Below are 23,899 nucleotides of genomic sequence, written 5' to 3' on the forward strand. Positions count from 1 at the left end.
GGCGGAATGTCGTTTTTTTTTTCATTTTACTCAACTAAGAATTTTTTTAAAGTTTTTTAGTATGTTATATGGTACATTAAATAGCACCATTGAAAAATACAACTCGTCCCGCAAAAAACAAGCCCTCATGCAGCGACTTCGATGGATAAATAAAGGAGTTATGATTTTTTTAAGGGGGGGGGGGGAGGAAAAAATGAAAACGGAAAAAAGAAAAGGGCCGCATCATGAAGGGATTAATCACCCACACAGAAGGGGGTTCTTAACTGTAACTCTCTGCCTGAGGATGTGGTGATGGCAAAATCCATAGAGGAGTTTAAGAGGGGACTAGATGCCTTTCTAGAGCGCTATATTACAGGATATAGACATTAGGTGACCAGCAGGTTGTTGATCCGGGTCTTACATTTAGGTAGGAACTTTCAAACATTGATCCTGGGATTATTCTGAATGCCATTATGGTTTCCCCCAACTGGGCTATATTTGCTTCTGCCTCATTGGTTTTTTTTTGCCTTCCTGTAAATCTACAAGGAGGGGGTAGGTGGGAACAGACTGAACTAGATGGACATTGTCTCCCTTCAGCCTAACATACTATGTTAGTATGACTTGTTGGGTGCAGATGCCCCACAGCTCGTGCCAGCGATACCCAGTCCTGTACTTTCACACAGGAACAATCATCACTAGTGAATGGACACAGAGCAGGCCAGAATCGTTCCAACCACCCAATGCCATTCCGTATTTTCGTCCTCTGCGCTGTCCTCCTCCATATTGTTGTCCTCTATGCTGTCGTCCTTTGCGCTATTCTGCCTCCATATTGTCAACCAACTCCACTCTGTCCTCCTCGATGGTGCTCGCTACTCGAGTGAGCATCAAGCCGAGTTCGACCCAACCCCAGTTGTGGCCCCTCCCCGCTGCGACACAGCGCACAGCAATGGCGAATGTTTTAGAGAGAGAGAACACACGAACCAAAAAAAAAAAAAACTCAGCACCCGGCGGCCCACATACAATGTGCTCGAATCCCCCATTGTAGCCAATGGGGTTCGTTACTCAAGGAGAGCTCGCGAATTTTACGAAAAGCTTGACTCGAATAACTAGGACCCGAGTATTTGGGTGCTCACTCATCTCTACTCACTACCTTCATCCATAAAGCCTGCCACAGCGCAGCACCACCCTTCATTGCCTGCCTCATCTCAATCCATCACCCAGCCTGGGATCTCTGCTCTGCTAACGATACCAGACTGAGCGCCCTCTCATTCCCGCCTCAAAGACTTCCCTAGAGCAGCATCAGTCCTCTGGAACGCACTACCAAAGGCTACCTGGGCAATCCAGGACCCACAAAACTTCAGGCGAATTGACTATTGACTGCAATCCCTGCTAACCACAATCAACTGCCCCTGCAGTCATACCATTTCCGCCGGCACACGGTTGAACGTCTGACCATATTGTGTATAGCATCCCTCATTCTCCACCTCGTCATACTGTGCACAGCTCCAGCCCCTTTACCTTCTGTATCACCCCATTATTTGTAGTAGGACCCTCACCCCTATTGTTTCCATCAACTGATTACTATATTTAACTGTGGTTCTGTAATTTTTGTACTTTTGTCTTTCTGTATTCCCCATCTTTGTAAGCGCTGCGGAATATGTTGGCCTATACAAATAAAGATCATTATAAAATCATACATCATTATATGATAGAGCAACATAAGCAGTGCATTCTTGAAGCATACTTTAGAAAAATGGCTGAGAAGTAATGCAGTCAATATTCAAATGAATACTTGAAATACAGATTCATCCCTTCTCCTACAAATAAGCAGCTTCTTTTGTGCCTTGTTTGTGAAAAGGCATTTTCCAATGAAGCTACGAAGCCTTCGAGACTGAGTGATCACTTTGCAAAAATGCATTCAGACAAAGTAATTTTTCCAAGGTTTAATGTCAAAGTTTGAGAACCGCAGCACTGTAGGCAAGCTATTTGGAAAATCTGCTCTCAATTCTGACAAAGGCGTCCTTGCTTCTTATAAAGTCTCTTTATTAATAGCGCAATGTGGTAAATCACATACTATTGGGGAAACACTTATGTTACCTGCAGTACTATGCCGGAGCCTGACGCGTGTGCCATGGTGAAATCGATTCCTTTGAGTAATGACACTGGTTTAAGAACAATTGACGTGATGGCTGTTGATATCGAAGAAATGCTTTTGGACATGTTAAAGAACACAGAATTTGTCATGCAAATTGACGAGTCAACAGTTAGAGACACTGAAGCATTGCTGCTAGCTTACGTTCGTTTCATTAATCGGAAGGAAGAGGTAGTGGAGGAACTGTTGTTTACCAGAAATTTAACTACCGACATGAAAGACTTCTCTATATACAAAAACGTGGAAGAATTTTTCCAAGAAAAAAAACATCCCTTTAACAAAAGTGTTTGTGCAACTGACGGAGCTGCATCCCTGATGGGCTATAAATCTGCGATATTGACCAATTTAAAATCTTATATACCTGGCATAATGGCAGTCCACTGTTGATCAATCGGCAGCACCTTGTTTCCAAACATTTATGTGAGAGATTGCATGAGGTGGCTGTCAAGAGGAAAAAGCTTACGATGCTTCTATGAACATTTTGACACAGTAGTCGAGTTTATTTGGCCGATTGACCCAAGGCTTTGTGATGCAATCAAACTACAACATCTTGACGTTGCCTATCTCACAGACATATTTGACAAACACAAGGAGGTCAGCACAAAGCTACAAGAAGACAAAATGAATTTCATTAAGTCTGAAGGAATAATCTCTTCCTTCATTGCCAAACTGGACCTTGATACCAATAACCTGAGTCGTTGCGAGCTCTGTCAGTCTCCGCGTCTTCAAGAAATTGCATGCGAAGATTGAGACAAACTTAAAGATGCAGACTTAGACGTTTTTTACTCACACCTTAAACAGGCCAAAGAAGACATGAAGAACTAGGTTTAATGATCTACCGTATGTACCCTTGAAATACCAACGTGGGTACTCAATCCTCTTTCAGCAGATGCAGGAGAATTTCATCCCCGAGAGAAGTTGATCGACTTGAAACACGATAGTGAAGCAACAATGTGTGTATGAATGTTTTTGGGTGAAAGTGAAGAATTCCTATCCTATCCTATGGCAGAAGTTAAGTCGCTCGTGTTCGCTTTTCCATCTACGTACTTAGTGGAGAAGGGCTTCAGCGCAGTTCAGTAGCTCCTGACAAAACCGAGACAAACTTCAGATATGTGTAAGAGGCAACTTGAGACTGTGGTTGACGAAGACAGAACCAGATATCGCGAAATTGGTGTTCGCTTATCAGGTCCCAGGCAGCCATTAATGAGACTGATTGATTATGGCAAACATTATTAGTCGAATTTCATTGTTCTTGCATTTTAATTAGTCTTCTGACCATTAAGGAGTAAATAAAATAAAAATAAATCTTGTTATTTGTATAGCGCCAACTTATTACGCAGCGCTTTCAGGTAATTTTTTTTAAATTTATTACACCCCACCATACTGGGTACTCATTTTACCGACCTCGAAAGGATGGAAGGCTGAGTTGACCTTGAGCCAGCTACCTGAACCATTCAGGCTTTAAAATTGCAACCTTCAGGTCGTGAGCGAGAGCTTTCACTCTGTGCATCTTGCATTTTCTTTATATGTTGTACGTTTCTATCGAATCATAATTAAATATGGTATTATTGCTTGCTTCCCTCAAAAAATATCTTCTGCAATAAAACCTATTTATTATTGTATCCACAAATACCCTGTTTTTAAATATTTTGCACCTACATTTTAGCAGCTAAACTTTGCAGCTTCTCTGGTAATTTTTAGAGCCATGTTTTCACAATTAATGCTAATCTGTTAAACACTATCAAACTTTCCAAAAAAAGGATACAGTATTTTAATGTGTACTTTTAACTTTGTAAACAAGGTAAACTTTGACTTGGTTTAAACTAGTAAAGCTTGGGGGTGTTGGCCTCCATCCCAATACCTAAAGGGGGTGCTGGGCTGAAAAAGGTCGAGAACCACTGGTCTAATCCTTCATGAGCTAAACAGTACAAATCTCTCTCTTGTGCAGATGAGACCTCCTACACCGACACATTGTAACGAGCTCAGCTGCTTATTCTTAAGCCCTGCCCCATCTATTACTGCTGACAACCAGCCTGTATATCCTGTCAGAGAGGTAGTCACAGCCCCGCCCCCATCTATTACTGCTGACAACCAGCCTGTATATCCTGTCAGAGAGGTAGTCACAGCCCCGCCCCCATCTATTACTGCTGACAACCAGCCTGTATATCATGTCAGAGAGGTAGTCACAGCCCCGCCCCATCTATTACTGCTGACAACCAGTCTGTATATCCTGTCTGAGAGGTAGTCACAGCCCCGCCCCCATCCATTACTGCTGACAACCAGCCTGTATATCATGTCAGAGAGGTAGTCACAGCCCCGCCCCCATCTATTACTGCTGACAACCAGCCTGTATATCATGTCAGAGAGGTAGTCACAGCCCCGCCCCATCTATTACTGCTGACAACCAGTCTGTATATCCTGTCTGAGAGGTAGTCACAGCCCCGCCCCCATCTATTACTGCTGACAACCAGCCTGTATATCATGTCAGAGAGGTAGTCACAGCCCCGCCCCATCTATTACTACTGACAACCAGCCTGTATATCCTGTCTGAGAGGTAGTCACAGCCCCGCCCCCATCTATTACTGCTGACAACCACAAGTCTCAGGTGAACAACTTTATTTCTCTAGAAATGGCTCTCGAGATAAATTCTGGCACCAGTTACATATTTACATTCAAGTCTTTCAGTGATGAGATTTGCGCTTCGTGCAGCGGCGCCCCCCCCCCCATCCACACCCCCAACACGTGTCAGTCGTTGCAACATAAAACAATGTCAATCAAGTATCAAAAATATAGATATGATTTATAGAAAGCCCCTCCATCTGATATGTAGTGAGGGCCCGAGCTCCTGTGAGTGCAGTTGGCGCCCCCTGGAGACGATGGTGGGATTACAACCTCATGCGTTGTCATTACTTGGCAGCGGGATGGAGAAGGTACTACAGACCCCCAAAATACTTGGCGTGGGGTCTCCACTGGCCCTTATTGCTTCATCACAACGAGGACATTTTAAAAGCAACCGCCATTAACGACGGGATGTTATAATACAGCGGCTGTGACCGCGACTCTGGAAGACGCCTAGAAGCAGAAAACCACTTCCTGTCAGTGAGTGAGCCAATCACATGCTATGAGACGTGTTCTTGACGGGGGTCAAGTGACACCGCAGACGGACAGATGCTCACGGTGAACTGATGGGCTGATACGGGCGGCACCGCTGTTACTACGAATCGTCATATAAGCTCATGCAGGAAACACGATTGTGAGATGACGAGACCTTGTTACTCAGGCATGCTGGAAGCAGTAGTCCCACCAGAGGAGCCATAGATATCCACAGATTGAAAGAGAATTAGCACGACTGAGGCACAAAAGCAATCTGTCACTTCTATCAATGCAGAGAGATGCAGATGTCTGAGGGTGCACGGAGGGCCCCGCGGCCACTGAGAGGGAGGGCCCCACGTCCTATGTTCTACATCTGTCTAGGGAAATATCTGGAGAACAAACAGTAACAAGCGACATGTACAGAACAGACAGGTGACGAGACGGCGTAGCATCCAGCCGCTCAGCATCACATGATGTCAAGGACTCCAGCCCTCACGTCCCTTCTCCTGCTATCATCTGACTTGAGTGTTGCAGCGATGCAGAGGAGGTCACCTCTACCTCCAACTCCCGCGTGAAGATGACAGCGTCTCCACTGACATTAATAAGACACTGAGCCTGAGAAAGGAAGAATACAGGAGAAGTAATGTATGTACACAGTGACTCCACAAGCAGAATAGTGAGTGCAGCTCTGGAGTATAATACAGGATATAACTCAGGAGCAGTACAGGATGAGTAATGTATATACACAGTGACTCCACAAGCAGAATAGTGAGTGTAGCTCTGGAGCATAATACAGGATGTAACTCAGGATCAGTACAGGATAAGTAATGTATGTACACAGTGACTCCACAAGCAGAATAGTGAGTGTAGCTCTGGAGTATAATACAGGATGTAACTCAGGATCAGTACAGGATAAGTAATGTATGCACAGTGACACCACAAGCAGAATAGGGAGTGCAGCTCTGGAGTATAGTATAGGATCAGTAATAAATGTACACAGTGACTCCACCACCAGCAGAATAGTAAGTGAACCTCTGGAGTATAATACAGAATACAGCAGGTGACAAAGAGCAATTGGAAGACTTGCATTCACTCACCTGGTTTTTATTTGTGTTTTCCATAAAGACACATTGCTTCATGATGTAGGACACGACTGCGTTACCCCCTAGAGCAGCAACATGGGCACGGACCATAGCAAATACTTCACATATGAAGGCGTGAAGGAACCCGCTGACGCCTCCTTCCTGAGGTAAGACAATGACAGTGAAGGGCAGCGGATAAATTTCTCAATCAGCAAGTAAATCTCATCGTGGTGTGATCTATATTTAATTACTCAACTTCTTTAACCCCTTAATGACGAAGCCCCCCCCCCCCTTTTTTTTCCATTTTCGCTCTTTCCTCCCCCCTTTAAAAAAATTGTAACTCCTTTATTTATCCATTGACGTCGCTGTATGAAGGCTTGTTTTCTGTGGGACGAGTTGTAGTTTTCAATGGTGCTATATAATGTACCATATAATGTACTGAAAAACATTTAAAAAATTCTAAGTGGAGTAAAATGAAAAAAAAAAAAAATGACATTCCGCCATATTTCAGTGCGTCCTGTTTCTACGGCGCACAAACTGCAACAAAAAACACATGATAACTTTATTCTATGGCTCGGTATGATTGCTACGATACCAAACTTGTATAGGATTTTTTTTACTGTACTACTTTTTTTTTAAAGACCTTTAATTTTTTTCAATTATTTTCTGCCGCCATCTTCTGCGTGCAATAACTTTTTTGCCGATTTTTAGCGGCATGTCATGTAGTTTACGGTAGTAGCAATTCGGAATACATTCAACTTTTTGATCGCTTTTTATTGCATTTTTTCTGGGAGACAGGATAACTGAAAAAGTGCATTTCTGGCGTTATTTTTTTTTTCAGACAATGTTCACTGTGCAGGGTAAATAATGTGCTACTTTGATAGATCGGACTTTTACGGACGCAGCGATCCCAAACATGTATTTTTCTTTTATGATTTAGATTTTTTATTATAGATATGGCAAAAGGGGGGTGATTTAAACTTTTATTAGTTTTTTTTTTTTTTACAATTAATAATAACTTTATTGATTTTTTTTCCATTTTACTTTTAAGCCCCCCTGGGGGACTACAACATGCGATGCTTTGATCACTCCTGCAGTATGACTATAGCATTACGTCCTACTGTGATTTGACAGGCAGTCTATCAAGCCACCCCACGAGGACGGCTTGATAGGCAGCCTCCTAAGGCAGCCCTGGGGCCTTTAAGAAGACCCCCGGCTGCTATGACACCTGCACGTCTCCCCCGATCTCACCGCGATCGGCTGCGTGGCCGATAGCAGCTATGGCCCGCGGGTGTCAGCTGTAATAAACAGCTGACGCCCGCGCTGTATGAAGAGAAGTCGCCCCGCGACCTCTCTTCATACATACCCCGACGCTCCAGGATGTAAATGTACGTCCAGGAGTGGGAAGGGGTTAAATATCTTTGCTTGCTGTCAGTGAATTAACCCATTCCTGTTTTACACTGTAGAATCTGGCAGACTCACCTCACGCAGCGACGTTGTTTCTCGTATGAAAAACATGTTGATAATACCGAGAAACTTGGTGATTTTCGCCCCCGGTATAAAGGAGAGTGGCGTCATCTTCACTACGCTGACGGTCGGACTACACAGAGCGCTCCCTGCACGGTTCTTCAAGTGACCCTCGCTCAACGGACTTGACTTATCCAGAGAGGTAACTGTAAGAGAGGAGAGAACTGTGGGAAGGCGAACGGTGAGACGGACAAAAGAACGGATAGATGACAGTAAGGGTCTCATTGTCAGCTGGGTGACGGCAGACAGACACCATATTGGTGAAGCTCAGCCTTGTGGCGTCAGGCAGAGGTGACAGGAAGGGATATCGATGGCGGACAGTCATGCAGATCATGCCAGCGCAGGAGGAATGATGGCGGCACGGAACAGAAGGGACATTCCTGCAAAAAGGATCACGGATGAAAGGAAGAAAAAAAAAGATGAAGGAAGCGAGGAGCGCAAATTTCATAATAATTTATCGTGAGCCGTAAGGAGGAATCACTCGACACGGAAGAGTGTGAAAGTTGTAACGTAGATGGTGCCGCTCATATTCTCCAACGTGGAGGATGTGCCAGCTACAGACCCCGCTGCCGCCAATGTGGTGACTCGGCCTGCGAGGCTTTAAAAGGTCTGCCACCCCCACACTGATCCCGAATGCAGCTTTGGATGTGACCGGAGTAGCTGCAGATTACATGAGGAGTACACCTGAAGGATCAGCGGTGACTATCAGCGGCCGCTGCAGCATGGCAATCCCCGCCTGCTGCTATCTACATACAATGGATTTCACACTCCGCTCTGGCGGGATTGATCGCTGTAGCCCCGCCCCCACCGTGGATCACATGTCTGCCTGGAAGATTCAGCACAATGAAGAAACACACAGCGTCCTACTTGTCTTTACTGATCCGCGTCTTATGGTGTGAGCCCTCAACTTAATGTGCTCTATCCAGCTGCTGCATCTGTCTGCAAAGGAACCGTAATCAACGGCAGAGGCTGGAGACGTGCGGAACAAAAAGACAAAGAAAGAGATGGATGACGTCTCCGGCTCATCACAACCTCCCCGGCTGAGCCCATCCGCTCCAAGAGGAAAGAACAGAAGGGGCCACACCTACAGCAGACAACTCACCTCTCTGGGGGGCGCCGGCTGAGGGTCCCATCCGCTCCTGGAGATCTGCGGCAAGACCAGACACGGGCGTTATATTCAGTCACGGCTATTACTGCCAACGACCAGCCTGTATATCCTGTCTGAGAGGTAGTCACAGCCCCACCCCATCTATTACTACTGACAACCAGCCTGCATATCCTGTCTGAGAGGTAGTCACAGCCCCGCCCCATCTATTACTACTGACAACCAGCCTGCATATCCTGTCTGAGAGGTAGTCACAGCCCCGCCCCCATCTATTACTGCTGACAACCAGCCTGTATATCCTGTCTGAGAGGTAGTCACAGCGCCGCCCCATCTATTATTAGTGACAACCAGCCTGTATATCCTGTCTGAGAGGTAGTCACAGCCTCGCCCCCATCTATTACTGCTGACAACCAGCCTGTATATCCTGTCTGAGAGGTAGTCACAGCCCTGCCCCCATCTATTACTGCTGACAACCAGCCTGTATATCCTGTCAGAGAGGTAGTCACAGCCCCGCCCCATCTATTATTAGTGACAACCAGCCTGTATATCATGCCTGAGAGGTAGTCACAGCCCCGCCCCATCTATTATTAGTGACAACCAGCCTGTATATCATGCCTGAGAGGTAGTCACAGCCCCGCCCCATCTATTACTGCTGACAACCAGCTTGTATATCCTGTCTGAGAGGTAGTCACAGCCCCACCCCCATCTATTACTGCTGACAACCAGCCTGTATATCCTGTCTGAGAGGTAGTCACAGCCCCACCCCCATCTATTACTGCTGACAACCAGCCTGTATGTCATGTCTAGAGGTTGTCAGAGCCCTGTAGACTCACCTTTGGCTGAGGAGAATGGTTGGAGTCCAGGAGAGTCGGAGGATAATTCCAGAGGGAACTGAAGAAGCTCATCGGTGTCTGTAGAAACTTGTATAATGAGAAAGGTGGTCAGACAGGACTCTGGGTGTTGGGGTGCGGGGTTAAAGGGGACACAACATGTAATACTGCAGCAGGATTTACAACCCTCTTAACAGATGTTGCTGCGGGAGAAGGATCACCTGATTGACATCAATTATCTCGCTATCCTTAAAGTTCAGTTTCTAAGACAATAGATACTTTTTTCTCATCATTTTCAAGACTCTCTGCTTGCTGTCAATGAATAGTATCATTCAATTTAGCATTTAGATGTGAACAATGCACAGAAAGCGGAGATATTGAAATGGTGAGGAAATTGGTGGTGGTGGGGATTCACATTTACTGAACCATCTGAGTTTCGTCTTTAACGTTTATGCTCCACACTTGTTAACCCCTTTCCTCCCTGGACATAAAGCCTGTAAGGGACTGTTGTGTTCCTGTACAAAGCTTAGTAGAATTGCCTGCATGCATCCCCCAGGGATGAGCCGCTCAGATGCCCGCCTCTCCCCTAAGGACGCCGTATGAGTGGAATAGTATACCATCAGGGAGGCTTGTTGTTTGTCCCCAAAAGCCTTCCCAACAATACTGACGCACCAGCTAACTTAGACGTGAAGAGATATAAGATGGCAAGCGACCGCTCCTCACCATCCGTTTGGAGGGCTGTCATGAACCGGGTTGTCTTCAGCGATTATTCCAAGTGTAGTTTGGTCGCTGACGACGGCCGTGTTCGTGTCTGGAGACCTCGGGGTGAGCGCCTCTATCCTGCCTTTGCTGTGGAGCGGCACACTGCTCCCTGCTGGTGTGATAATCAGGGGGCCATCGCATACGATAGTGGTACGAGGGACAATGACAGCTCAGCAATATCCTGCAGCCACATGTGTTCCTCTCATGGCGGCTTCCAGCAGGATAATGCTCAGCCAACACTTTCGTGGTCTGTCTGGTCACCAGATTTATCACCAATAGAACATGTATGGGACCATCTGGGACGCCAACTTCTACAGCCTATGCGTTTACACGATCTAGAGGCTCAGTTACAGCAAATGTGGAGTGATATGCCGCAGGATACCATACAGAACCTGTATACCGCCATGCCTCCCCGTATCACATCTTGTATCCAAGCTAGATGCAGTATAACAGGGTACTAGAGCCTCCATGCTCACCCATGTCAGGCATGATATTGACAAGGAGTGTATATTATATCTATAGCTATATCTATCTATCTATATATACACACACACACACATTATTGTTAGCAGTTTAGTCGTTCACGACCCTCGGCAACCACAAAAGCTCCCTCCCTCCATGTTTTTCGGTTTTGCACTGCTTCTTTTAGTCGTGTGATATTTATGCCAGAACCAGCTTTGACAGCATCAGCCATCGTGTTCTTTGGCGGCCAGGTCTTCTTTTGTCACCCATCTGTCCAAGCATTATAGATTTTTCTAGCAACTCTGCTCACATTACATGGCCAAAATACGTGAGCCTGAGCCCCGTCACCTTGGTCCTCCGTGAGCATGAGCCCTGTCATCTTGGACCTCCGTGAGCATGAGCCCCGCCACCTTGGTCCTCCGTGAGCATGAGCCCCGCCACCTTGGTCCTCCGTGAGCATGAGCCCCGCCACCTTGGTCCTCCGTGAGCATGAGCCCCGCCACCTTGGTCCTCCGTGAGCATGAGCCCCGCCACCTTGGTCCTCCGTGAGCATGAGCCCCGCCACCTTGGTCCTCCGTGAGCATGAGCCCCGCCACCTTGGTCCTCCGTGAGCATGAGCCCCGCCACCTTGGTCCTCCGTGAGCATGAGCCCCGCCACCTTGGTCCTCCGTGAGCATGAGCCCCGCCACCTTGGACCTCCGTGAGCATGAGCCCCGCCACCTTGGACCTCCGTGAGCATGAGCCCCGTCACCTTGGACCTCCGTGAGCATGAGCCACGTCACCTTGGACCTCCGTGAGCATGAGCCACGTCACCTTGGACCTCCGTGAGCATGAGCCACGTCACCTTGGACCTCCGTGAGCATGAGCCACGTCACCTTGGACCTCCGTGAGCATGAGCCACGTCACCTTGGACCTCCGTGAGCATGAGCCACGTCACCTTGGACCTCCGTGAGCATGAGCCACGTCACCTTGGACCTCCGTGAGCATGAGCCACGTCATTTTGGACCTCCGTGAGCATGAGCCACGTCATCTTGGACCTCCGTGAGCATGAGCCACGTCATCTTGGACCTCCGTGAGCATGAGCCACGTCATCTTGGACCTCCGTGAGCATGAGCCACGTCATCTTGGACCTCCGTGAGCATGAGCCACGTCATCTTGGACCTCCGTGAGCATGAGCCACGTCATCTTGGACCTCCGTGAGCCTGAGCCCCCCCCCCATCTTGGTCCTCCGTAAGCCTGAGCCTCCCCCCATCTTGGTCCTCCGTGACCCTGAGCCCCGCCATCTTGGTCCTCTGTGAGCCTGAGCCCCGCCATCTTGGTCCTCTGTGAGCCTGAGCCCCGCCATCTTGGTCCTCTGTGAGCCTGAGCCCCGCCATCTTGGTCCTCTGTGAGCCTGAGCCCCACCATCTTGGTCCTCTGTGAGCCTGAGCCCCGCCATCTTGGTCCTCTGTGAGCCTGAGCCCCGCCATCTTGGTCTTCTGTGAGCCTGAGCCCGTCATCTTGGACCTCCGTGAGCATGAGCCACGTCATCTTGGACCTCCGTGAGCATGAGCCACGTCATCTTGGACCTCCGTGAGCATAAGCCACGTCATCTTGGACCTCCGTGAGAATGAGCCACGTCATCTTGGACCTCCGTGAGAATGAGCCACGTCATCTTGGACCTCCGTGAGAATGAGCCACGTCATCTTGGACCTCCGTGAGCATGAGCCACGTCATCTTGGACCTCCGTGAGCCTGAGCCCCCCCCCCCCCCATCTTGGTCCTCCATAAGCCTGGGCCCCCCCATCTTGGTCCTCCGTGAGCCTGAGCCCCGCCATCTTGGTCCTCCGTGAGCCTGAGCCCCGCCATCTTGGTCCTCTGTGAGCCTGAGCCCCGCCATCTTGGTCCTCCGTGAGCCTGAGCCCAGTCATCTTGGACCTCCGTGGGCCTGAGCCGCGTCATCTTGGACCTCCGTGAGCCTGAGCCCCGTCATCTTGGACCTCCGTGGGCCTAAGCCCCATCATCTTGGACCTCCGTGAGCCTGAGCCCCGTCATCTTGGTCCTGTGTGAGCCTGAGCCCCGCCATCTTGGTCCTCCGTGAGCCTGAGCCCCGCCATCTTGGTCCTCCGTGAGCCTGAGCCCCGCCATCTTGGTCCTCCGTGAGCCTGAGCGCCGCCATCTTGGTCCTCCGTGAGCCTGAGCCCCGCCATCTTGGTCCTCCGTGAGCCTGAGCCCCGCCATCTTGGTCCTCCGTGAGCCTGAGCCCCGTCATCTTGGACCTCCGTGAGCCTGAGCCCCGTCATCTTGGTCCTCTGTGAGCCTGAGCCCTGACATCTTGGCCCTCTGTGAGCCTGAGCCCCGTCATCTTGGTCTTCCAGTGATATATTAGGTCTTATACGATTCAGGACTTCTCTGTTTGTTACTCTAGCATCCAGGCCATACGCAGCAGCTTTCGCCAGCACCACAGCTCAAGCGCATCCATCCTCCTTCTATCAGCTTCCCTCGCAGTCCAGCTTTCACACCCATACATGTCTATGGGGAAAACGTTGGTTTGCACTGTCCTGCGTTTAGTTGTTTAGTTGATAGACCGATATCCCTACTTTTCCAGATTCTGTCTATGTTTAGCATTGTGTTTTGCCCTAATGCTATCCAACATTTTATCTCTGGCTTAGATGCTACAGCCTGGTCAATTTTTGAGCCAAGGAAGATGAAGTCTCGCACGCATTCTATGGCCTCATTGTCGATTTTGATTTCAATTTAGCCATTTTTTGCAGTTTTTATATATTCATTCTAGGGGACTTTTGGGTTGTGACAGTGAGTGTTTTCTGTATTACATTTCTCTGCACAATAACGAAGATAAAAGATTGTTCGACACGGAGAACATGTATTTTGTGGAGTCGCTGCACACACTGTAACTGACAGAAGTTATCAGCCAGTGAGAAGGTAGATGGGACAGCAGCAGAGCAATCAGATGGATAATAACTGGCTACAAATAACTAACCGCACCGGAGGGGCACCAAATGTGTGCCATCTGTAAGCAGCGAGGAACCGATACGCATCAAGGTGATCATATGCGTTGGAAGCATCAGGTCCTTGTGTGCCCAATATGTTTACCGATGACGCCTGTCGCGGGTGCAGACAATTCTTCCTTTGACGATCGCGCAACGAGTTACGCCATATTAGAATTGGGCAATATACCAGCTGACTACGGGCTTCTGTCAATGTGAGGCGGGACTTCACTTCTGCTCATATGGCATGCTGAGGGGGCATCTGAACAGCTTATTCTTGTTTCTACGTGTTCTTGGTTTACAGAAGTGAGCGGCCTTTGGTGATTATGTCTAATGGTAGTGCGAGCCGCATGTTTCTGTAGGTGCATTGCAGTACAGAAGTTTTTATCGTGCAAAAAACAGAGAAAAAAAATCTACAATTTTGGTGTCATAATCGTATCGACCGACAGAAAAAACGTATCCTGTCATTTATGCTGCACGATTAACTCCGTGAAAATAAAGCCCAGAGAACACAATAGCAGAACTGATGGGCTTCTTTTTACCTGCCCTACAAACAACAATAACATTCTACAATACATTAATTATATGCAGCCAATAAAAACGACAGCTCGCCAAGATGGCAGCCGGCTGCGTTGGCAGAAAAATAAACCAAGTTATGTCTTTCGAAATGTGGAGATGAAAATCCCCGCAAAATTGTTGTGTCCTTAGGACTAAAATAGTCCGCATCGCTAAGGGGTTAAAGAGGTGCATATCTAACCCCGATGCAAAATATAGTATAATTTGTGTGTCCACCCACTTTTGCTGAGCACCGTAGAAAAACGGCAGAGCACACGCCTGGTGCCCGCGGAACGCCGCCCCAGAGCGCGCGCCGCCCGCGGAACGTCGCCCCAGAGCGCGCGCCGCCCGCGGAACGTCGCCCCAGAGCGCGCGCCGCCCGCGGAACGTCGCCCCAGAGCGCGCGCCGCCCGCGGAACGTCGCCCCAGAGCGCGCGCCGCCCGCGGAACGTCGCCCCAGAGCGCGCGCCGCCCGCGGAACGTCGCCCCAGAGAGCGCGCCGCCCGCGGAACGTCGCCCCAGAGCGCGCGCCGCCTGCGCCTAAATGCAGCGATATTGCCAGTCACGTGGCTTCTTACCTCGTGGCTGTGTCCCTTCCACTTTGCTTTTACTGCTCTGTAAAGCATCTTGCTTGTCAAAGCTGATCGCGACTGCGGTGACCGCGACCTGGAAGCAGACGCCAAAATTAGTGCCGCCACCCACCCTGGTTCAATCAAACCCTGCCCATTCTTCCCGCTACAACAGACTGCAATCACCTGTATGGACTCATCTTCTGGCACGGCGACCGTGAAATTGACGTGACAGAGGCAGCACGGGACCATGGAGCGCAGCTTGAAGTACAAACTCTGTGAGGAAAACGGGAAGGGTTCCAATCACTCCGTGCGGACAAGAGAAGTCAAGAAAAGCCCTGCAAGAAAAGCTTACGAAGCCTCCTAGTAGTCTGTGTGTTTCAATTTGACATTTTCAATACATCCGCTTGCTGTCAGGGAGTGGGAACACTCCTGCTTACATCCAGAGGCTGAAAGCCATGAGGGTTTCTTACAGGCTTATGTTACCTGCGCTGAACACGGCGAGAGGTTTGGTCTGTGCAGGTTTTCAGCCTCTGGTCATAAAGCTATATTTTCCCATTCACTGACAGTAAGCAGAGATCTTGTAAATGGTGACAGCGTCTATCAGCAAGCTGCAACATTGATTATACAACTATGAAAAGAGGAGCCGCGTTACTCTGTAACAGGAACCTACTGGCTATTTTGTATATGTTTCAGTTCCTTGCAGCAGCCTGCAGTGTAAAGTATGGAGGTTTCCACTTTGGCTCTTATGGCCAAATCCTGGGTTTGTGTATACATATAAATACACTGGATTAACAGAAGTATGGAGGTACGTAGAGACCCAACGACCCCCTGGGAACGGATATCTGCCTCAACCTTAGCTCCTCCCACCGACCCGCCTCCTGTAGGTTAGCCTTGCCCTTCCTCCCGCCACAACGTAGATTTGGCCCCTGGATCAGGATTTGCTGTGACGCCTGTCTATAGGGCCCCCCTAACGGCACAGTTTGAGGGGAGACGACACGAGTCTCTGTCATTAGTGGGGGAGGTGCACGCACCTTCAGGAGGTTCTCGCACATGTCGTTGAAGCTCTTGTTTAGGGTCTGGTTTGTCAGATTTGCGTTGGAGAGTCGTATAACGCGGACGGAGGTGAACATCTGGAGAGGAGGAAGTCAGAGTCAGAACCGCATCATTGGAGCTCAGGGGCGGAGCTTACAGCATGATACGTCAAGGATACGCTCTAACAAGCGGTACTCGCCTGTATATCGGACGTCCAGTTATTTATCCCCGGCATAATCTCTGTGTTACAGCTGTAGAATCCTGAACGACACAAAGTAACGCAACAGTCACATGACTTAGAACTAATGTCCGTAAATTAAAGTCCAGAGCTGCACTCATAATACATATACACAGCGACTCCACCAGCATAATAGTGAACGCAGCTCTGGAGTATAATACAGGATGAAACTCAGGAGCAGTATAGGATAAGTAATGTATGTACACAGTGACTCCGCCAGCAGAATAGTGAGTGCAGCTCTGGAGTATAATACAGGATGTAACTCAGGATGAGTACAGGATCAGTAATGTATGTACACAGTGACTCCGCCAGCAGAATAGTGAGTGCAGCTCTGGAGTATAATACAGGATGTAACTCAGGAGCAGTACAGGATAAGTAATGTATGTACACAGGAACTCCACCAGTAGAATAGTGAGTGAAGCTCTGGAGTATAATACAGCATGTAACTCAGGAGCAGTACAGGATAAGTAATGTATGTACACAGTGACTCCACAAGCAGAATAGTGAGTGCAGCTCTGGAGTATAATACAGGATGTAACTCAGGGTCAGTACAGGATAAGTAATGTATGTACACAGTGACTCCACAAGCAGAATAGTGAGTTCAGCTCTGGAGTATAATACAGCATGTAAATCTGGGTCAGCACACGATACATAACATTACTGCTGTATATCCAGTCACCTGGAGGGGGCGGTACATCTGTCAGCAGCGAGTGGACGTCTTCCACAGCGTCTGTGTCGTCGATCTGAAAGTAAAAAGCGCACAGGTTCCAGCCCCGTTTGCAGCAGGTTCTGCTACAACTGCTCTATACAGAACTCAGTGTAGTATTTGGTGCCGGTAAATGTGGCTTATGTCATCTGATAATCTGTAGGATGTGACTCCTGCTGCCAGATTACTGGACGTTTCCTGTACCAGAGAACTGATGACACATAACAGACCTCAGTACACTCAGGTACTCCTGGGAAGGAGGTGATGTGGTGCCATCTGCAGTGGCCGGGAACAAGGTACAGTAACTACGGTCATCTGATCTCTTACCTCCAGGACAAAGGCGTCCTTTTTACCATGTGACAGATCCAGTTCCATCGCCTCATCGGAGCTTTCAGACTGCGAGCGGAGTAGCCGGGTTCTCTGGCGCGGTTCTGGTATGGGGGAACCGATAGTCTCCTCCAGGATCTCCTACAGTATAGTGGTAAGTCGCCGATGTATAAGACACCTGCCATCACCCATGCATGAGATACCCGCCATCACCCATGCATAAGATACCCGCCATCACCCATGCATAAGATACCCGCCATCACCCATGCATAAGATACCTGCCATCACCCATGCATAAGATACCCGCCATCACCCATGCATAAGATACCCGCCATCACCCATGCATAAGATACCCGCCATCACATGCCATTGACGTACAATACAACCGCCATCACTCACCGGGGGGTTGATTTCATACAGCTCCTTGTTTTTGGCGATGGTCTCATTGATCTTCTTCTGCATGTGGGAGATATGCTGCTCATAGGAGGTATCGCTGGGGGTCTTGCCAGAGATCTGGATTCCCCCGGGGGTGGGTAATGAGGCCAGATACACCCCTGTAGCAGACTGCGAAGGGAAGAAGGGTTTAGCTGCACCCTGTGTTTACTGGGGGGCTTCTGTAGGGAGATACTTACTGCCAGTCCCAGCAGCATGTTCTCGCCGACAGTGATCTGGATCCTGAGGCCGAACATGGCGTTCATCCCCTTCAATTTCAGTTTGTTCATCAGCTGGGTGTGCAGCTCGTACTCCATGAAGGGCAGCAGGTTACTGATGGCGGTGGCGTTCGCCTCTGCCTGAGCCTTCTTCTTCAGACGACATAACCTGATTGGTGACAGAGAAGATGATAAGCCGAGTACTGAAAGAAGGAACTCTGTCTGGAGACTGTGGGCGACACACGGTCATCACTACCTGGCCTGGATCAGACAGCCTTTGCCCACGGACGGAGTGTCAGCTGGCAGATCGATGGTGGTGAACAAGACGTCCGGAACCTTCTGCTTACGGCAGCTGTAACAGAAGGTGAGGTGAGCGGGAAATGGCATGTTCAGCTCATCATACGGGATATGGCAGAAACCGCATGGCGGCTGCGACTCTTCTGTCCTGTGAAGGAAAAAAGAGGGGTCATTACAAAACTGCTTCTTTAGAGTTCCTTCGGGCCTTATACACCAGTCACATCCAGCGCCGCAGCCACATCGAGCCACACCCAGCGCCGCAGCCACATCGAGCCACACCCAGCGCCGCAGCCACATCGAGCCACACCCAGCGCCGCAGCCACATCGAGCCACACCCAGCGCCGCAGCCACATCGAGCCACACCCAGCGCCGCAGCCACATCGAGCCACACCCAGCGCCGCAGCCACATCGAGCCACACCCAGCGCCGCAGCCACATCGAGCCACACCCAGCGCAGCAGCCACATCGAGCCACACCCAGCGCAGCAGCCACATCGAGCCACACCCAGCGCAGCAGCCACATCGAGCCACACCCAGCGCAGCAGCCACATCGAGCCACACCCAGCGCAGCAGCCACATCCAGCCACATCCAGCGCAGCAGCCACATCCAGCGCAGCAGCCACATCAAGCCACATCCAGCGCAGCAGCCACATCAAGTCACATGCAGCCACATCCAGCACCGCAGCCACATCAAGCCACATCCAGCACCGCAGCCACATCAAGTCACATGCAGCCAAATCCAGCGCCGCAGCCACATCAAGTCACATGCAGCCACATCCAGCGCCGCAGCCACATTGAGCCACACCCAGCGCCGCAGCCACATCGAGCCACACCCAGCGCAGCAGTCACATCGAGCCACACCCAGCGCAGCAGCCACATCGAGCCACACCCAGCGCAGCAGCCACATCGAGCCACACCCAGCGCAGCAGCCACATCCAGCGCAGCAGCCACATCGAGCCACATCGAGCCACATCCAGCGCAGCAGCCACATCGAGCTACATCCAGCGCAGCAGCCACATCGAGCCACATCCAGCGCAGCAGCCACATCCAGCGCAGCAGCCACATCAAGCCACATCCAGCGCAGCAGCCACATCAAGTCACATGCAGCCACATCCAGCACCGCAGCCACATCAAGTCACATGCAGCCAAATCCAGCGCCGCAGCCACATCGTCACATGCAGCCACATCCAGCGCCGCAGCCACATCAAGTCACATCCAGCGCCGCAGCCACATCAAGTCACATCCAGCGCACCAGCCACGTCAAGTCACATGCAGCCACATCAAGCCACATCCAGCGCCGCAGCCACATCAAGCCACATCCAGCGCCGCAGCCACATCAAGCCACATCCAGCGCCGCAGCCACATCAAGCCACATCCAGCGCCGCAGCCACATCAAGCCACATCCAGCGCCGCAGCCACATCAAGCCACATCCAGCGCCGCAGCCACATCAAGCCACATCCAGCGCCGCAGCCACATCAAGCCACATCCAGCGCCGCAGCCACATCAAGTCACATCCAGCGCCGCAGCCACATCAAGTCACATCCAGCGCCGCAGCCACATCAAGTCACATCCAGCGCCGCAGCCACATCAAGTCACATCAAGCGCCACAGTCACATCCAGCGCAGCAGCCACATCAAGTCACATCCAGCGCACCAGCCACATCAAGTCACATCCAGCGCACCAGCCACATCAAGTCACATGCAGCCACATCCAGCGCCGCAGCCACATGCAGCCACATCCAGCGCCGCAGCCACATCAAGCCACATCCAGCGCCGCAGCCACATCAAGCCACATCCAGCGCCGCAGCCACATCAAGCCACATCCAGCGCCGCAGCCACATCAAGCCACATCCAGCGCCGCAGCCACATCAAGCCACATCCAGCGCCGCAGCCACATGCAGCTACATCCAGCGCCGCAGCCACATGCAGCCACATTCAGCGCCGCAGCCACATCCAGCGCCGCAGCCACATCCAGCGCCGCAGCCACATGCAGCCACATCCAGCGCCGCAGCCACATCCAGCGCCGCAGCCACATCCAGCGCCGCAGCCACATCCAGCGCCGCAGCCACATCCAGCGCCGTAGCCACATCCAGCGCCGTAGCCACATCAAGCCACATCCAGCGCCGCAGCCACATCAAGCCACATCCAGCGCCGCAGCCACATCAAGCCACATCCAGCGCCGCAGCCACATCAAGCCACATCCAGCGCCGGAGCCACATCCAGCGCCGCAGCCACATCCAGCGCCGCAGCCACATCAAGCCACATCCAGCGCCGCAGCCACATCCAGCGCCGCAGCCACATCCAGTGCCGCAGCCACATCAAGCCACATCCAGCGCCGCAGCCACATCAAGCCACATCCAGCGCCGCAGCCACATCAAGCCACATCCAGCGCCGCAGCCACATCAAGCCACATCCAGCGCCGCAGCCACATCAAGCCACATCCAGCGCCGCAGCCACATCCAGCGCCGCAGCCACATCCAGCGCCGCAGCCACATCCAGCGCCGCAGCCACATCCAGCGCCGCAGCCACATCCAGCGCCGCAGCCACATCCAGCGCCGCAGCCACATCAAGCGCCGCAGCCACATCAAGCGCCGCAGCCACATCAAGCGTCGCAGCCACATCCAGCGCCGCAGCCACATCAAGCCACATCCAGCGCCGCAGCCACATCAAGCCACATCCAGCGCCACAGTCACATTCAGAGCCACAGTCACATTCAGAGCCGCAGCCACATCCAGCGCCGCAGCCACATCAAGTCACATCCAGCGCCGCAGCCACATCAAGTCACATTCAGCACCGCAGTCACATCCAGCGCCGCAGAATGGATTCGCACAAATGGGACAGACGTTGTGGGGGGAGGTGGACAGTGTTAGAATTATACAAAGGCAACCATTATACATCAGATGTCTGCACACACACCCTCCCCCCCTTGGTTATGTCAACGGGGGTCGATCATGGCGCTTTCTGTAGGTTAGTTTTTATCATGCTATTTAGTCAGATTGCGCTATTTAAAGGGGCAGTCCCACCATTAAACAGTAACCAACAATTATAAAATGGCACAGTATTCTGAAGTGCAAAGCTGCCAGGTGAGGTGACGGAGCGCCGTGTTTCCTCGTTGCCCGATGATTCTTATGGGATGATGAGGAGGAATTTAAGTGATCTTGTTTTTTTGCCCCGAGGATGAACATGGTCTGCTGCGTCCGATTTTACACCCTCATTGAAAGCGCTCACCCCCGAGGTCCTGGCAGCCGCATAGGCTAAAGGGGCAGGTGAAGTTGGTTCTGGTGGGAGACTGACCCTTTAAATGTGGCCTGTGGTCTGGCTGGCATTACCTCAGGTGATGTTAGTTTGGGGTGTTGGTCCTGCACTCGCCCCTTTAATGACATGACCTACCCTCGAGGGGCGCCACTATCCTTGCTCTCACACTCTCCCTTGTCTGACCCTATAAAGAAGCCGGGCTGCGACGACAACCTTTGCTCCAAACAGCATTCGCCAGCTGCTTCTTGTAAGAATCGGGGGTTAAGTACAGCGGCTGTGCCGGAGGCTGATAGGATGCAGACTTCTTCACTGCAGGGGGAAAACGCAAGAGGTCAGTGACTGGGAACCGCCCAGCGGTAGTCACAGCCCGCCCACCTGCCCGCCCCACTCACCAAATGCTGGTGGACTCGCTGTAACCCACCACGGCGTGGCAGCCCAGCGCTTTGGCGTGAGATTTAATCTCCTGACGGATCTCAGCCCACCAGGCGTCTCTGGTCTCTGGTTCATCTGGAGGAACAGAAAACAAAAGCTTAATTGGATCTCGGGCGCCAGCACCACCCACGGTGAAACGCACTACAGCATGGCAACGTGTCCTGCGTGGGTCATGACAACACGTGTGCGCTTTGCTAATTTCTGCAGAGATGGTAGAACTGATGTGAGACTGCAGAGGGACTTGAAAATGCAACAATGAAGAAACCTCATGGTAGTCCCAGCGCCGCCCTGCTGGTCACAAGAGAGAAGGCATAACTCACCAATCACAGGAGCTCAGCGCTAATTACGTGAACGGAGGTCCACCTACGGAGAGAAGAGGGTCCATGACACCCCGTGGTGTGGCCCATAAGAGAGGGCACGTGTAAAGCGTCCCGGCAACGTAATGGTGGAGTGCCCCCTGTAGGATCCTTTCTGCCGTTTATGGTTGAAAGTTGCAGAAGAGAAAGAGGATGAGCAGAGAGGACGGAAGAGGCAAGATCTGCGCCATCTTTCCCTCACAAGGCAGCAGAAACACCGCACTCTAAAGCATAATCATCTGGGCTTTCCTCTCAGGGCGCCGCCATGAAGAGCGAACGCTGCGCACATTCCTGTGAGCAGAGGCCAAGGGGTCAGCCGGCAGCTTTATACATACTCCGCTCACATTCATAAGGGAGGTAGCACATGCGCTGTACAGCGCTGCAGAATTGAGAGGCGATAGAAGAAATCGTAAACAGTGAAAAACAGCTGAGAAACACACTTTTTCTGCAGAGATTCATTCCTCCACTAGAGGTCAGTTTATCTTGTCCTGCAGAGCTGTATTTCTCCACTAGAAGTCTCTTTTTCCTGCCCTGCAAAGCTCTATTCCTTCACTAGAGGTGAGCGCAGAGGCGTAATTTGAAGCATCTGGGCCTCCACGCAAAATTTCTAACAGGGCCCCCAAATAAAATGTTTTCTTCCTAGTACTGGGTTCCCTATATGGAGAAGAGAGGCATTACAGGCTCCTTAAAGGGGTTGTCCCGCGCCGAAACGGGTTTTTTTTTTTTTCAACCCCCCCCCCGTTCGGCGCGAGACAACCCCGATGCAGGGACGTACAGACAGCTTACCGGAGCGCTTACCTTGATCCCCGCGCTCCGGTGACTTCTATACTTACCTGTGAAGATGGCCGCCGGGAACCTCTTGCTTCGTGGACCGCAGCTCTTCTGTGCGGTCCACTGCCGATTCCAGCCTCCTGATTGGCTGGAATCGGCACGTGACGGGGCGGAGCTACACGGAGCCGCTCTCTGTCACGAGCGGCTCCATAGAAGAACACAGAAGACCCGGACTGCGCAAGCGCGGCTAATTTGGCCATCGGAGGCCAAAAATTAGTCGGCTCCATGGAGACGAGGACGCTAACAACGGAGCAGGTAAGTAAAAAACTTTTTATAACTTCTGTATGGCTCATAATTAATGCACAATGTATATTACAAAGTGCATTATTATGGCCATACAGAAGTGTATAGACCCACTTGCTGCCTCGGGACAACCCCTTTAAGGCTCCTGGGCTCGACTGCAACCGCATCCTCTGCATCCCCTATAGTAATGCCCCTGGAACGTCAACATATCCTGCTCTGCAGTGCTGTATTCCTCCACTAGAGCTCATTGTATCCTGTCCTGCAGAGCTGTATTCCTCCACTATAAGACAGCGTAACTTGCCCTGCAGAGCTGTATTCCTCCACTAGAGTTCAGTGTATCCTGTCCTGCAGAGCTGTATTCCTCCACTATAAGACAGCGTAACTTGCCCTGCAGAGCTGTATTCCTCCACTAGAGCTCATTGTATCCTG

At 50.9% G+C, this 23,899-nt stretch overlaps 1 protein-coding gene across 11 annotated transcripts in view; it reads right to left on the reverse strand.

Annotated features, from left to right (window-relative positions):
• Nucleotides 1-1,907: 1,907 nt before the first annotated feature.
• Nucleotides 1,908-23,899, reverse strand: part of C2CD5 (C2 calcium dependent domain containing 5) — a 62,631-nt gene continuing 40,639 nt past the window's right edge. For 5 of the 11 annotated variants that reach the window (XM_066590758.1, XM_066590768.1, XM_066590766.1 and 2 more), the window contains 17 exons: nt 22,001-22,115; nt 21,744-21,917; nt 18,315-18,503; nt 18,041-18,227; nt 17,808-17,972; nt 17,409-17,549; nt 17,055-17,118; nt 16,337-16,398; nt 16,137-16,235; nt 15,289-15,378; nt 15,112-15,199; nt 9,772-9,858; nt 8,936-8,980; nt 8,701-8,802; nt 7,789-7,979; nt 6,322-6,468; nt 1,908-5,839 (listed from right to left, as the gene is read on the reverse strand). In XM_066590758.1, coding sequence (XP_066446855.1) covers nt 5,717-5,839; nt 6,322-6,468; nt 7,789-7,979; nt 8,701-8,802; nt 8,936-8,980; nt 9,772-9,858; nt 15,112-15,199; nt 15,289-15,378; nt 16,137-16,235; nt 16,337-16,398; nt 17,055-17,118; nt 17,409-17,549; nt 17,808-17,972; nt 18,041-18,227; nt 18,315-18,503; nt 21,744-21,917; nt 22,001-22,115 — 2,069 coding nt within the window. In that variant the 3' untranslated portion in view covers nt 1,908-5,716. Of the gene's footprint in view, nt 5,840-6,321; nt 6,469-7,788; nt 7,980-8,030; nt 8,214-8,700; nt 8,803-8,935; nt 8,981-9,771; nt 9,859-15,111; nt 15,200-15,288; nt 15,379-16,136; nt 16,236-16,336; nt 16,399-17,054; nt 17,119-17,408; nt 17,550-17,807; nt 17,973-18,040; nt 18,228-18,314; nt 18,504-21,743; nt 21,918-22,000; nt 22,116-23,899 lie in introns of those variants that run through there. The other 6 variants (XM_066590760.1, XM_066590759.1, XM_066590769.1 and 3 more) reach the window with 6 other exon arrangements.

This window comes from Eleutherodactylus coqui, chromosome 2 (genome assembly GCF_035609145.1).
Source record: "Eleutherodactylus coqui strain aEleCoq1 chromosome 2, aEleCoq1.hap1, whole genome shotgun sequence".
NCBI classification, from domain to species: Eukaryota; Metazoa; Chordata; class Amphibia; order Anura; family Eleutherodactylidae; genus Eleutherodactylus; species Eleutherodactylus coqui.